Source organism: Chinchilla lanigera, unplaced genomic scaffold, assembly GCF_000276665.1.
Source record: "Chinchilla lanigera isolate Chin_1 unplaced genomic scaffold, ChiLan1.0 scaffold00058, whole genome shotgun sequence".
NCBI lineage: Eukaryota > Metazoa > Chordata > Mammalia > Rodentia > Chinchillidae > Chinchilla > Chinchilla lanigera.
The window spans coordinates 8397012-8411913 of NW_004955459.1; the positions used below are offsets into that span (position 1 = coordinate 8397012).

Below are 14902 nucleotides of genomic sequence, written 5' to 3' on the forward strand. Positions count from 1 at the left end.
TCTTTTGCATTTATAAATAATGCTATGAAGCATAATTCTATAATGTTATTTTGCATGTATATAAATACATAAATTCCCAGTTTGGGTTAAAGATTATGTTCCATAAAATTTTGAGAGATAGTACTAGGTTATTTACCTTAAAGGTTATAACAAAAGCCAGACTGTAATAGAATCCTGTAGTTATACATTTGAAAAATGTATTTTCAAAATAGCATATAACCATGTCATCTCATCTTCGAATTAAAACATGGCTGTAGTTCAGTGGTCAGAAGTGAATGGCCGGGAGCATTGAAACACACCTACTACGTACCAGCTACTCTGGAGGCTAAGGCAAGAGGATTGTAAATTTCAGCCCAGCCTAGGTAACTTAGTGACACTTTGTCTGGAATAAATGAATGAATGTGCTGGATGTAGCTCAGTGTAAAGGACCTAAATCCAATCCCCTAATTAGGGGTGGGGGGAGAAAAGAAAAAAGAAAAAGAAAAACGGAAGGGAATTGAAGATTTGTTTTGTTTTCATTTTTTTGACTTGGTAAGAATTCCATGGCTAGATGGGGTTCAAGAATAAGTTTCGTTTCCTTATACATGTTTTGCTGCCTTCTGGAGATGAGCTCTAGGTAGAGTTTCCTGAATCACTGCCTGTTTTGTTTTTTTAGTTCTTGGTATAATAACTGATGGTGGCTCGGTATGATTATAATTCTATTTAACTTTACAACCAACTTTCTAGTATTTATTGAATAGAGAGTATGGTTTAGCTAGAAAATGTGAACAGATACTGTACTTCCTAATGTTTAAAACTTACATTTTAAAAATAAGTAATACATGGTTTAAAAGTTTAAAGGTATGCAAGGAGAGAGTGAAATGTAAGTCTTCCTCCACCCTCTCCTCTGTTCTCTCACATCCCGTTCTTTGTGCCAACACAGGTTTTAGTTTTTTAAACAGGCTTCCAGATGGTCTGTGTATATACAAACCATTACATGAGCTTTGTAAAGGCTTCAGGCTTGTTTTATTAGTAGTGCCATTTTTCCTTTTTTTGGTTTTTTTCCGGCACCAGGAATTGAACTCACGACCTTGTGCTTGCCCGGGAGACGCTGTGCTGCTAAGCTAAATCCCCAGCCCTGCCATTTTTCTTTTTAACATTTATTATTTTATTATATAAATAGTACATTTTTATTTTCAAAAATACAGTCTTAACATTTTAGTTTTTTTTTTCTGTACTTTTTCTATGAGTGAAGAATATAAGTGGATACATTTTTGTTTTTGAGCTTGATCTCATTGTGATGCCTATGTTGGTCTTGGCTTCCTGGGCTTCAGTGATTTTCCTAGGTATCCAGCCTGTTAAGTAGCTAGGATTACAGACTCACGCCAATCTGTTCAGCTCACTTTTTATTTTCAAAATGAAAATGACATAAAATTACTATTTTCTAGTTTGCTTGTTTTCACTAAAATGATTATATTGAAATCTTTATAGGGCCTATAAGAATGTATTTGTACCGTTACTCTTAGTAGCTACATGGTCTGCTGTATTATAATTTATTTCCTTGTTCTCAATTCTTGAACATTTTAAGGTTATTTGATTAGTTTTTATGAGTAGCTGCAACAAACAACTTTATACTGCATATACATTATGGCATACTAGACAGATTATTGCCTTAGATGAATTTTATTTTTATCAGCAATGTATTTGATTAAATTCACTTACCTTTGTGTTTTTTTTTTTTTTTTTTTTTTTTTTCGAGACAGGGTCTCACTATGTAGTTCAGACTGGCCTTGAGCTCACTATGTAGCCCAGCCTGGCCTCAGACTTGCTGTAACTGTCCTGCCTCAACCTCCCAAAGCTGGGGTTATAGGCATATGGCATCATGCTGGGCTAAATTACATTTTTAAGTGCTCTTTTTATGGTTGTTTGTTTAAATATAGGACTAGAGTGATTTTTAGGTTTTTGGTGTTGTAAAGAAAGCTGTGTTAATGTTCAGTGGAAATCAGTGAGTGTTTGAACAATACTGGAGCAATCACAACTGAGTTTGGAAACCGAGTACGGTATCTGTGTGTTGTGCTATTTGGTACATGTTAATATTGTTAAGGCACACATCTCTTTTTGTGCTTTGCTTTAGAAGTTTCCCCTAATCCATAAAACACGATGATCAGTATGTTATTTTATTAATTGTAGTGTCTATTATAGTTTCATAGAGAAGTATCACAAAATTTCCCCATTAGATGGAAGTGTAGTAAAGTACAGACTTCAACTATTGTGCTTGAAGTGTGGCTGAGGGAGGGGTTAGGAAGGCGTATATGAAATGGTCTTCAGTAGTCGATCTAATGTAACAAATTATTTTTTCCTGCCATTTTGCTTATATTGCACTGAAAAGATTTGAAGTAAATACAATAAAATCTGATTTGTCAATGAAGAAGTGAGGTTCTAAAACCCTCATGGCATGTTTTTTTCCTTCTGCAAGTGCAGGGCTCCTTATTCTTGAAAACTGTGTAACTCTAAGGGTTTTCCTAGTCCATCATGTTCTGTTTCCTCAGTGTGACTCCTGGCTGGAGCAAGGAATGGGAGAAAGGAAAATGAGCTTACGGGGTGAGGGACCATAAAATATCCTGTATTTTCGTATGTACCAGGGTATATCTAAGACAAATATGGCCAGCGCTGCCTTTGCACTGCTGTATATAGTATTGTCTCTCGCTGTTCTATATAGTATTTCCTCTTTTCATTGTGCACTAAGGAGTCATCAGAAAAGTAGAGTCTGGCAAGAAAGCATCTGGATCCACTCTCTTGGACTACATAGTTTGTTTGTTTTCTGCCCAGTGAACTTGGAGCTCAGTGAGGGCAGTGCTGGGAGGTTGGCAGGCACATTAGGTATTCACTGCATTTCGGAAACTAAGATCAAAATCCTGCTGACGTCATGTGTATTTTAAACATTTTTTTCTTCTTGTTTTTTACTGTTCATTTTTAAATAATCACAGATTTATAAGAAGCTACAGAAATAAGTTTTCTAATGTCTCATTTTCCCTCAGTGGTGGTATATATTTGGTTGATTCTATCCCTTTCCCACTGGATTGTTTCACTGTCCCTCTGCTGCCCCTCTTTTCTTCATTATTGGTCATAGCTTTGGCTTTTCACTGAGAAATACTGAGGGAAACCTCAGATAAAGGTTGCTGACCCCTCTCCTAGGACTGACTGTGGGACGCATATAGTTCCCCTTTCATTTGTTCTTTATGGACCACTTGCACAGTGTATGGTGCTAGGCCAGTTACAAGATGCTCCTCCTCATTCAGGCTGCTCTTACTTTGAGAACATTAAGTATGTGGGTATATCCTCCTTTGTGGTTCATTTTTATAAATTATATATACATGTGTGTGTCATACTTAGACCCACATTTATTATTGATGTGGAGAAACAGTGGCAGTTTGGTGAGAATAGCTCCAGATTTGTAGTTAGAAACCTTAGTTCAAATCCTGGTTCTATTCCATATTTGTTGTATGATACTACAGATCAGTTTAATTCCAAATCTGTGAATCTGTTGTCTTTTGTAAAATAGGTTTTGCAGGATTTGGTGGTAATTCCAACACTTAGGAGGCTGAGTCAGGAGCATTGGTGGTGAATTCAGTAATTTGATGCCAGCTTGGTCTACATAGTCAGCTCAAGGGCAGCCTGAACCATGGTGAGATCCTGTCTCGAAAAACCAAACCAAATAACAAAAACCCAAAATACAAAAGAGGTTTGGTAATGATACTTAGAAAAGTTTTGTGGAAGAGAGACAAATTGGTATTTGTATGATCACTTAATGAATTGGAAGTGCTGTTTCAAATGTGAATAACAATGCTTATCTTATTTTTATTATAGTATTTGTTTATAGGACTGTGGGTCAAACTCTGGGCCTCATGCATTTTAGGCACCTGCTCTACCACTGAGCCATATCTCAGCTTACCATGCTTGTTTTAAATGGTTGATGTGATAGCTACTGTAAACTATGACTGTATTATATTTTAGCTATTTTACTCAGTAACAGAGAAAAACGCATCTAGATTTTATATTCCCAGCCGTCTTAGACCTTCTGTCTTCAAATTAAATACCTAGTACTTAATTGGTTTTCTTTTTTTCAACTGAGTGTAACCTAGCTCCCTTGGGAAGTTTAGGATGGCCATGTCAGCTGTCATACTATCAAATGGCATATCAAATGCTCTCTCTTTTCTTATTTACCTAAGCCTGGGGATTATCCTGTTTAGAAGCATCTTAGAAAAATCTCTCAAACTACCATACATGCACCTTCCTGTTCAAGCTTTTGAGCAGGTTTTGCTGGTAGAAGTGAACTTTCCATGTGGTTCAAGAAGTCAAGATTTTGTTTTAAAGGGGGCATCTTTAAAATAAATGGATATATAGAATTAGTAGTCAGTATGAAACTGAGAAATAAAATAAAAAATTAAGGTTTAGGTGATTGGCATATTGCATTTTATTAAACCTAGTGTAGATACAGGGAAACTTCTGAGTCATTAAGGTACAGACATCTATAGGATACCCTCCCTCCATAACAGTAGGATATACATTATTTTCAGGAACATGTGGACATTCTCCAGGATGAACCATAAGTTATGTCATAAAACAAGCCTCAATATATTTAAAGTAATTTAAAAATCGTGCAAAGTATATTCTCAGACCGCAGTGAAATGAAATTAATAGAAGGAAAATTTGGAAATTCACAAATACTGAAATGAAAGTACATAGTTCTAAATCACTGATGACTCAAGGAGAACAATAATGAGGAGAGTGAGAAAGTACTTAGAGGTGAAAGCAAACAAAACACAGCATATCATGGTGGTGATGCTTGTAAACACAGAATTATACACTTAAAATGGATAAAGTGGTAAATCTTACATATGTTTTACCATATGTAATTAAATAAAATCCTGGTATTCATTTGTTCAATAATCAGTGTTTATTGGTTACCAGCTATGTTCCCTGAAAAAAACAAATTAGAAGATGTGACGAAGGCAGTACTTAAGAGAAATTTATGACTCTGAATGTCTGTATTAAAAAGAAAAAAGTCTCAATAACCTAACAGTAGTCTCAGTAAGCAGTAACCTAACCTTCTATCTTAAGAATTAATAGGAGAACAACTAAATCCAAAGCAAGCCAAAGGAAGAAAAAGAAATATTTGATGGGAAATAACTAAAATAAAGAAAAAAGAGAAAATAAACAATAAAAATTGCAAAGGTCAGCAAAATTGACAAACCTTGAGCTAGACTGACGAAGGAAAAAGCCGCACAAGACCCATAAAATAAGATATGAAAGAAAGGTTATGGTTATTGACCTTAAAGGGGGAAACAAAAGATCATTAGGAAATATTAGGAACAATTTAAATGCCAGCAAGTTAGACAGTTGAGATACATGCATTTCCAGAAAGACACTGAAATTGTCTCAAGAAGAAATAGAAAATCTGAATATACTAATAACAAATAGAGATTGAATTAACAATCAAAAACACCCCAGAGATACATGATTTTTTCCAAATATTTAATGAAGCATTAACATAATTTCGTAAAAAAAATCTTTGAAAATACAGGCAGCACTTTCCAACTCACCTCTATGAGGACATTATTCACTAGGTATCAAAAGCAGACAAAGATACCACCAGAAAACAAAGCTAGAGAGCTGTAGCCCTTATAAATATAGATGTAGAAATCCTCAGTAGAATACTAGCAAACTGAATCCAGCAATGTATCAGAAGGATTATAAACTATGAGTAAGTGGGATATATCCCAGAAATGTAAGGTTGGTTTAATATCTGAAGATCAGTGTCATATGCAATATTAATACAGGACAATGAGTATAAGATCCTCTTAGTAGCTGTAGGAAAAGTATTTTTACAAAATCTAACATCCTTTCATGATAAAACTGCTAAACAGATGAGGAATGAGAATACTTTCTCCGTGTGATAAAGGCCCACAGCTGACATCAATCATACTTAAGGCTATAAGACTACATGTTGTCTTCCTAAGATCAGAAATATAAGCATGTTCCTTTTTTTTTTTTTTTTTTTAAACTGCCACTTCTGTTCAGTGTTGTACAGGGCATTTGAGGAAAAAGGAGGAAAAGCCATCCAGATTGGAAAAGAAATAAAACAATCTGTGTTTTTAAAAGACATGATATTATATGTAGACTATCCTAGGGAATCTGTTAGAAAACTAGTAGAACAAGCTGGATGTGCTGGCCCAGGCCTGTAATCCCAGCACTTGGGAGACTGAGGTAGGAGGACTGCCCCAAGTTCAAGACCAGCCTGAATACATAGTGATTTAAAGGCCAGCCTGAACTACATAGTGAGACCCTGTCTCAAGAAAACAAAAAACAGCAACGACAAAAAAAACAAAACCAACAAAACTATTAGAACTCATAAATTATGAGTTCAGCAAGAGCAATATATAAAGATCAGTGGTATTCCTTTATACTTCCAGTGAGTAGTCTGAAAATGAAACTAAGAAAACAATTCATAGTGCATAAAAAGAATTTAAAAATGTATTAGTAAAGGTAAAGGGTGAAACATACTCTAAATTATGAAACATCATTGAAAAAAATTAAAGATCTAAATAAGTCATCATGAATTGGTAAACTTGATGTCATGATGGTAGTACTCGTCATGTTAGTCTACAGATTCAGCATAATCTCTATTCAAATCCCAGCTACTCCTCTGCAGAAATTGAAACTGATCTTAAAATTTCTATGGAAATGTAAGGGACCCTGAATAGCCAGAACAGTCTTGAGAAAGAACAAAGTTGGAAGACTGTCATAGCTTTCTACAAAGCTACAGTAATTGAAACAATCAGATACTTTTACAAAGATAGACATGCAGATGAATGGATAGAATGAGAGTCCAGAAATAAATGCTGACATTTATGGTCAATTGATTTTTCATCAGGGTGCAAAGACAGTTCAGTGGAGAAGGAATAGTTTTGCTGGGATTACAGATGTGTGCCACTACACTAGGCTCACATAAGCTTTAAAAAAAAGTTTTAAATACTGTGTGTCTGTATCTTATACAATTTTACATTCCATTTTGTTTAGTTAAAATTTTTTTTTAAGCTCTCTCCCCTTTTTGGGTGCTACTGGGAATTGAACCCAGGCATTTACAATTGAGTTACATTCCTGACCCTTCAGATTTATTTATTTTTTATTTTATTTTGACACGAAATCTCTATAAGCTGCCCACGCTGGCTTTGAACTTGTTATAACCCTGTTGCCTCAACCTCCTGAGTAGCTAGGATGATAAGTGTGCACTATCTCTTCCAGTTTAAGTTATATTTTTATAACAATAATTTTCTCACATATTTTTTCCGCATAAGCTTTTTTTAAGAGTAAGTTATAAAAATATTTTAAGTTATGGGTGATTTCAAACACATACATAGCAAAGAGAATAGTAGAAACCTCATGTCCCCATCATGGGGCTTCCACAGTTCTCAGTGCACATCTGTCTTATTCCATCTCTGAGGGGTTGTGAGCAGTAGGGAAAAGGTAAAGGCAGTTCTTATATAAACCAACCCCAAGAGAAGACAAAATAAAATTAAAATTATCTTCTACTTTTACAATGCACTAATGGGAGTAAATATTTAAAATATCTGAAAGAACTTAAAAATCTCATTAAGATATTAGCTAAGGCGAATACTAACCATTTTGGATATCTTATCTGACACCTGTGTATATTTTCCCTTTTTCTTTTTCCACTTCTTTTAGCTGAATGATCCACTAATCCACTTGCCCTATTTTCTTAGGAATTGAAGGCTTTCTTCTTGATTTACACTTTAATAATAGGTATACATTCCATTCTAAAATACTGAAAGGCACATTTTCATACATTGTGAAGTAGTAATGTCTGATTTTGAATGTTTAATTTGTAATTATAAAAGTAGCATGTATTCATTATAGACAAATTTTAGAATCTATATAGAAAAGTACAAAGATTAAGAAATGTATAATTTTGGCCAGAGAATAATCAACATTAATGATTTTCTCATTTATGTGACCTTTTTAAATGTAATATAGTGAACCTGAACTTTTTATTCATTTATAAACATTTATAGTGTATTTTGTCACGATTGCACTGTGATTGCACTCCAATCACACATTGGAGTGCGTGATTGAGAGTTTGTTTAACTTCGAGTTTTTTCATCTACTGCAAAATATGGTTTTCATTTGAGTAATTCCACCTTTTAAAGATATTATTTTTATTGATACATGAAAATGATCTGTCTTTATAGAGTACTGTGTGTTATGATACATGTATACACTAAGTGATGTTCAAGTCAAGGTAAATAAATCTAACTCAAACATTTCTCTTTTTTGGGAGGTGAAAACATTTTCTTAGAATGTACAGTATAGGGGCTGGGGATTTAGCTCAGCAGCAAAGCACCTGCCTGGCAAGCGCAAGGTTGTGAGTTCAGTTCCCGGTACCGGAGAAAAACAAACAAACAAACAAAAAAAAACACTAAAAAAAAAAAAAGAATGTACAGTATACTATTTTCACCTGTAGTCACCCCAATTGGCAGTAGAACATTAGAAGTTATTTTTTCTATCCCTAGGTTTTTGCGTGTGTGTGTGTCTTTTTGAGACAGGGTCTCACTATGCAGTTCAGGCTGGCCATGAGCTTACTGTATAGCGCAGGCTGGCCTGGCACTCTCAACTGTCCTCTTGCCTCTGCCTCCCAAGTGCTGTATCCCTGGGTTTTAATTCTCTTCCCGGGGTAAATAATTGTATGATGCCCAACTATGTCCCGATTCTCCAGTTTACAGATGACTTATACAGAATTCCCGAAGGCCAAAGTGCTGTTACTTTTGGTGCTAGAAATTGGCTGTTGGGCCCTGTGTCTATCCAGTCTTCCTGTTCCATGCCTGACTGGTAATTTCCAGGCTTTTAGAGAGTAGTTTCCAGTGTTTAGTATTACTGAGTAGTGTTTAAGCAGAATTTCTTGTGAGTGGTTAGAGATGGTTAAAGATATTTGAGTAGGTGCAGCTAGAGAAGTGGCAGGAGGGCATGATGTGTTTTCCCAGAAGTGGGAAATTTTACAAGAAAGAAGGGGTCATCAACTTTGGAATGCTGCTGAGAGGTAGAGTTACTTAGAAGCAGAGAAACCTTGGTTTTGCCAGTAAGGCTGTCCCTGGGTATCCCCACAAGTGTAGCTCCCAGTTATAGAGCATTGGGGAAAGCAGGCCGAAAGGTTAAGGTGTGCACCAGCGGAGTTGCTGGTATGACAGCTGACTACAGAAGCTTCATTGTTAATAGTGTCATTGTTGAAAGGCATGAGCTAAAGAGAGGGCGTTTAGAAGACGGGTGATTTAGAGGACATTTACAGGTGACTGGAAACCAGCCAGCCAGTAGAGGAGAGCTTGCTGAAGTTGAGTGCAGATGACTGTAAGGGTAAAGGTTAAAGGTCTGAGGAGGCAGAAAGGAGGGGTGATATCATCTACCTGGGTGTGGAAGCCACTAAAGAAAATGAAAAGCGATAGGGAAGGAGCCAGGGAGGCTGGAGTGAGATTCTGCAGTAAAGCAGGGATTGCAGGGGGATGCCGCCACACCCAAGTTTTCTGCATTTTCAAATGGAGAGAATTTTTTATAAAATTGTTTCTATATGAACTTTTGCCTGTTGCTGATTTCTGTTTTTATGATTTAATTGTAAATGCTTAGACAACATCTTGGGCATACAGAGAGGAGAGAACATGTTAGAGTGCTTATTTGCTTGGGTAGCTAAATAATATTTCTAAAGGCTATGTAGGGGACTAGTGACATTATCTGTTTTTAGGGAAGGAAATGGGAAAAGGAGTGAGAGGAAGGTCTTAAAGTCTTACACCTTTTAAATTTGGAACCTTGTGATTAATACCTGTTCCCTGAAGACCTTTGACAGTAGAAATGGAGAAAATATGCAAAAGCTTGGAAAAGGTACCCCCAAAAGCAGTTTAGTAAAAGTAAGTGTAAAAGTGAACTATTACTTTTTTTTTTTAGAGAGAAAGGAGAAAGAAAATAAGAATCCTTTCTGCTTGATGTCTGAAGTTTCCAGTCTTTTATTCTATGAGTTTTGTGTGTATGAATTAATGACCTACTTTAGTTGAGCTTTTATTGTATAATTACCTTTAGGAAGCATGTAGGGGCTGTAGATGTAACTCAGTGGTAGAGTATTTGCCTAACATATGAGTCTTACTAGTTTAGAATGAAAAGGACTGAGTAATGGTTTTAGGAGAGAAGAAATTAAAGTAAGAAATGCATGGGTATGATTTCTAGCATTTGTAGGTTAACTAGATAGCTTATATAATTTGTTTAAGACAGTTTTGAGGACTTGGGGCTTAGCTTATCGGTAGAACACTTGCCTAGCATGCACAGAACTCTGGGTTTGATCCCCAGTATCACAAAAAAACAAAAACCAAAAACCCCCCAAATTTCGATACTTTGCCCATATCATGTGTTTTGCACTCCCCAGCCATGATTTTGAGATCTGATTTTGTAACAAAACAGAAGGCCCAAATGGTGCAATTGTTGGCCTTCAGTATTGTGTCAGTAACTGATGAGAATGTGAGTGAGCCTGTTCTTTTTCTCCTTTTGTCTTTCTCTTCTTTGATGGAGGAGGAGGAGGTGGCAGAAGCTTCTGCTCACCTCACTGTAAAGCTGCTGAGCAAGAAATGTGATGTAGGTGCTCTCTTTGATTAATGTGAGCCAGATGGCCATTATGTTCAGTGATGTTTTTATGGACCTTGCCCATTTCTGGTTTTAGGAAAGTTTTTTTGGAAGGCCAAGAGTAAGGCAATAAACGCAGTGTGATTTAGATACAGGAGTGGTATTACATGTTTGATAGGAAGGAAAATTAAAGTTACAAATAAATATGCTAGCTAAAGCAGAATATTGCTTTCCTGATTGGTGCATTTGCAAGCTAGTATCTTATGAAACTATCAACCTACCAACTATATAGCTCACTGGCTCTTTTCTTTGGACTCCTGATAAAAGTAATAATTACGTTATTCCAGTATGGTTGCCAAGTGTTCATGCTTCCCACTCTACATGTGTTTATGAATGGCTCTGCGGCATGAAATGCTTTGTTGTTGATTTAATGTTTTAGAACATTTGAGTGTTGTTATCTGTGCTGATTTGTTGTTTTCTTCTCTTATTTTTCAGAATGGACTGCTGAATTATGAAGCATTTCAGACCCAGTAGTAGAACATCACTCTGCCATTCACTCCTTTATCTCCTACTAGTTATTTAAATTGGACTTTTAATATCCTACCAGCTGCTCTTCAGACACACATGGTGCATTGTTACCATTCCCCGGATTACATCTTTGAAACACAGGCTCTTAGTAACCTTCAGCAAACAAAGAGGCGGTCTCCTTGGAACGGCTACCAGGAGGGAGTCATCCTGACTGCCCTCTAGCTTTTGCTGGATCTGGATTTGAATTCTACCATGGAGCCTCGCATGGAGTCTTGCCTGGCTCAGGTGTTGCAAAAGGATGTGGGGAAACGACTGCAGGTTGGCCAAGAACTTATAGACTATTTCTCAGATAAACAGAAGTCTGCTGACCTTGAGCATGATCAGACCATGTTAGATAAGCTTGTGGATGGACTCGCTACCTCTTGGGTGAACTCTAGCAATTATAAGGTAAGCTGTGCTTTAGGCACTCTTGAAAGGTGGCTGGGCTGCCTTGCTGGATCAAAACTAGCCCTCAGAAAGGGTCCTTTGTGAGCAATCAGCATGATTCCTTGGCTTCAATAAGATGCTCATGTAGGTTGTGATTTTTGGAGACTTCCTTTGATTTTTTGATTGGAAGTAAAACAATCCTTATCCTTAAGTGCTTTGAGGGAAGGGCAGCGAAGAAATAAGAAGTTTTATATTAGAAGTGTACAAACACAAGCAGCCTTCAGTTTAAGTTTATGCTGTGTCTGCAGTGCATGGGTCATGAGATACTGGTGAGTGACCCTTCATTAATAACAAGAGTCTCCACTGATTTTTTTTTTTTTTCAGGAAGCAAATTGGCAATAGGATGCAGAACTTTTTACCTTCAGGTCACTTCTTTGAAGTCTGTTGGGTGACTGACTAGAAATAGTGTAGGTTGTTAAGGATTATTCTGTGACCTGTGGGTAATGGCATAGAGGCTCTCCTTCAGGTTTAAAGATGAAGTTTCTTCCTGTACCCTTGATGGGTAGATGGGGGTGGGAGTGGCATGTCATGGCCCAAATGAGCTGCGAAGGTTGACCATTTTACCATTTGCTATGGTTTGATCTAAAATAACTCCTCAGAGGCTTCTGTGTTCAGAGGTGCAGTTCTAGAGAGGTGACGGATGGATCACAGGCGTACTGAACTCATGAATGGATTAATTCACTGATGCGTTCATAGCTAAATATACTATTAGAAGGTGGTACCTGGTTGAACAAGGTGGGTCACTGGGGATGTGACCTGGAAGGATGTTTTCTTACTGCCAGTCCCTTCCTGTTTCTCTGGCTCTTCCCTTTTTCCCTCTCCCTGCTTCTAACCACCATGAGGTGAGCAGCTTTGCCTTGCCGTGCACCTTTGCCTTGATGTTTGTGCTTTGGAGCATTTTTCACCATAGACTGAAACCTCTGAAACCGTGAGCCACATAAACCAATCAACCTCTTCTCTATTAAGTTGCAAGCATTAGGTATTTTGTTCCCGGTAACAGGAAAGCTGGGCAATATACCAAAGACAGCTTTATGAATGAAAGCCAGATGTATCTTGAAATGCGAAAGAGGTCTCTTTCTCTGTGTCCCCTCCTCTGTTAGCCCCCTCTGCCCAGCTCTTTTTCAGTTTGCCAAGAGAGTAGTTTCTGCAGATGGAGTTGAGATGGAAAGAAGAGTGGGAAGTTTGCATGACTGCTGCTAGGCCCTGTGGACATTGTAAAAGAGACTTCAGAAACCCAGTCTTTTGTGCTCTTGAAGACTGTGTTCAGTCTTCTGAGATTTGTTTGAACTTTTTGTTTTGTTTATTTTGTTGGTTTTGTTAGTTTTTTTGAGACAGGGTCTTATTATGTAGTTGAGGCTCATCTTGTCTTGAACTTGTTATGTAGTAGCCTGGCCTAGAACCCATGGCGATCCTCTTTTCTCAGCCTTCTGAGTGCTGGGATTACAGATGTGTACAACCACACCTGGCATTTTTGGATTTAGCACCTGGCACAGGATTTCTTCATTGGCTCTAGTATAGACTGTTTTCTGAATACATAAAACCTCAGTCTCATTTAAGAGCAGTGAGGCTTTATAGTTGTCAAGGGTATAACCTAAGGTCGTAATATTTCACTTATGACTGGATAGAAAATTTACCATATTTGTATTTGAAAGCTGAGCTCAAATTCTGTTTCATTCAGCTACGTGCTCACTTTGCTGAAGTTAAGAAGTGCTTCTTATGGGCATGATATTGGTAATGGATGGATGGGGAGTGTGAGATGTCATAGAGAGTCCATTCATTACATTTCTTTTTTTTCTTTGTTTTTTTTTTGCTGGTACTGGGAATCAAACTGAGGACCTTGTGTTTGCCAGGCAGGTGCTGTGCCACTGAGCTGCATCCCCAGCCCCTATCATTCGTTACATTTCTGAGGGCTGTCGAATCACCTTGTCTGTGCTTGAATCATAGCTTCACAATTTTTCTGTGTGTATATTAAGATGTTTTTGGCTAAGAGTAACTGAAAACAGAGTCAGCTGACTTAAAATTACTGTAAGGAAATTTAATATCTCAGATAAATCGAGTAGTAGTTGAGGGAATTTTTAACGAAGAAGAGTATCTACTTGCGTCTTTTTTTTTAACTTGTGCTTTTTACTTGGGAGGAAATCTTTCTCATAGCCTTCCAGCAGACCTTTTGTTTATCACATTGGCCAGGTGGCTTTGTGTGCCCAATCCAGCACCACTGGAAAATGGAATGAGTGTCCATGATTGATTTTGACTATACTACTTGACCTGTTGGTCTCAAGAAGGAAGACAGCCTCCCCTGCATGGGTGTTTGGCCAGGTGAAGGATAAGTTTGGGGATAGAACTGAGGTAATATTGATGTTAATTAATAATTGGTACGGTCTACTTCTCTACTGAGCTTTTCTGACATCTCCAGGCTTCAGTTTCCTCATCTGTAACTTTGGGATAATTGAGTTATTATGAGCATTAAGTAGGAGAGTGGGTTTACAGTTACCACAAGCCTGCCACATACTAAATACGCACATTTTAGTAGTTGTTATCAACACAGGGTTCCTGTCTTCAAAGAGCTCAAAGCCAGTGGGGGTGGAGCTGATAAATAAGCAGACAGTTGCAGTACAATACAGGGGTAGTGTGTGCAGTTATAGAAATACATGGCATTCTGTGGGAAGGCAGAAGAAGAAAGGAGTGATACTGTCCAGAGGAATTCAGGGCTTTGAAGAGTGGGTACTTTTTTTGCAAAGTATCATTTATAAAGTCATCAAGGAATGAAAGATTTAGATTTGTCCCTTTGAGAAATAATTCTTAAGGAAAGACTTTAATGCCAAGTCATATCAGGAAGGCGTGGTTTGCTACTGGCTTGCTTATAACCACAGAGAGTTCAGTTAGCCCATTTGTGCAGTGCAGAGTTAGATGAGGTGATGGCTTATGAGCCGTCAAACTCTACAGTCTTGTGCAGCTTTAATGCAGATGGTTTTGCGGTCAAAGGGCTACGTATTGTGATTCTCATCTTAATGGTGCTGAGCAGGCCCCTGTTTGTAAGTTCGCTTGGTATGGAGACAACTGCCTTGTTACAGCTGGAGTCCAGAACCTTGAGCATGGTAGATACTCAATAAATACTGGCTATATGAGTGATTTCAGGAACTCACCAAGTATTGCTTGTTGTTTTATTAAAACTGCAAACTTATTTTAATTCCTCCTCTTTTTCTTAATCATAGATTAAGATTTCTTATTCAGAGTC

General features: G+C 37.4%; 1 protein-coding gene across 14 annotated transcripts in view; it reads left to right on the forward strand.

The window, feature by feature from the left end:
- The window catches only part of Clasp1 (cytoplasmic linker associated protein 1), a 245378-nt gene that overhangs the window by 14341 nt on the left and 216135 nt on the right, over positions 1 to 14902 (forward strand). For all 14 annotated transcript variants that reach the window (XM_005397639.2, XM_013521074.1, XM_013521075.1 and 11 more), the window contains exon 2: positions 11149 to 11628. In XM_005397639.2, the coding sequence (XP_005397696.1) occupies positions 11434 to 11628 (195 nt within the window). In that variant the 5' untranslated portion in view covers positions 11149 to 11433. The remainder of the gene's footprint in view (positions 1 to 11148; positions 11629 to 14902) is intronic.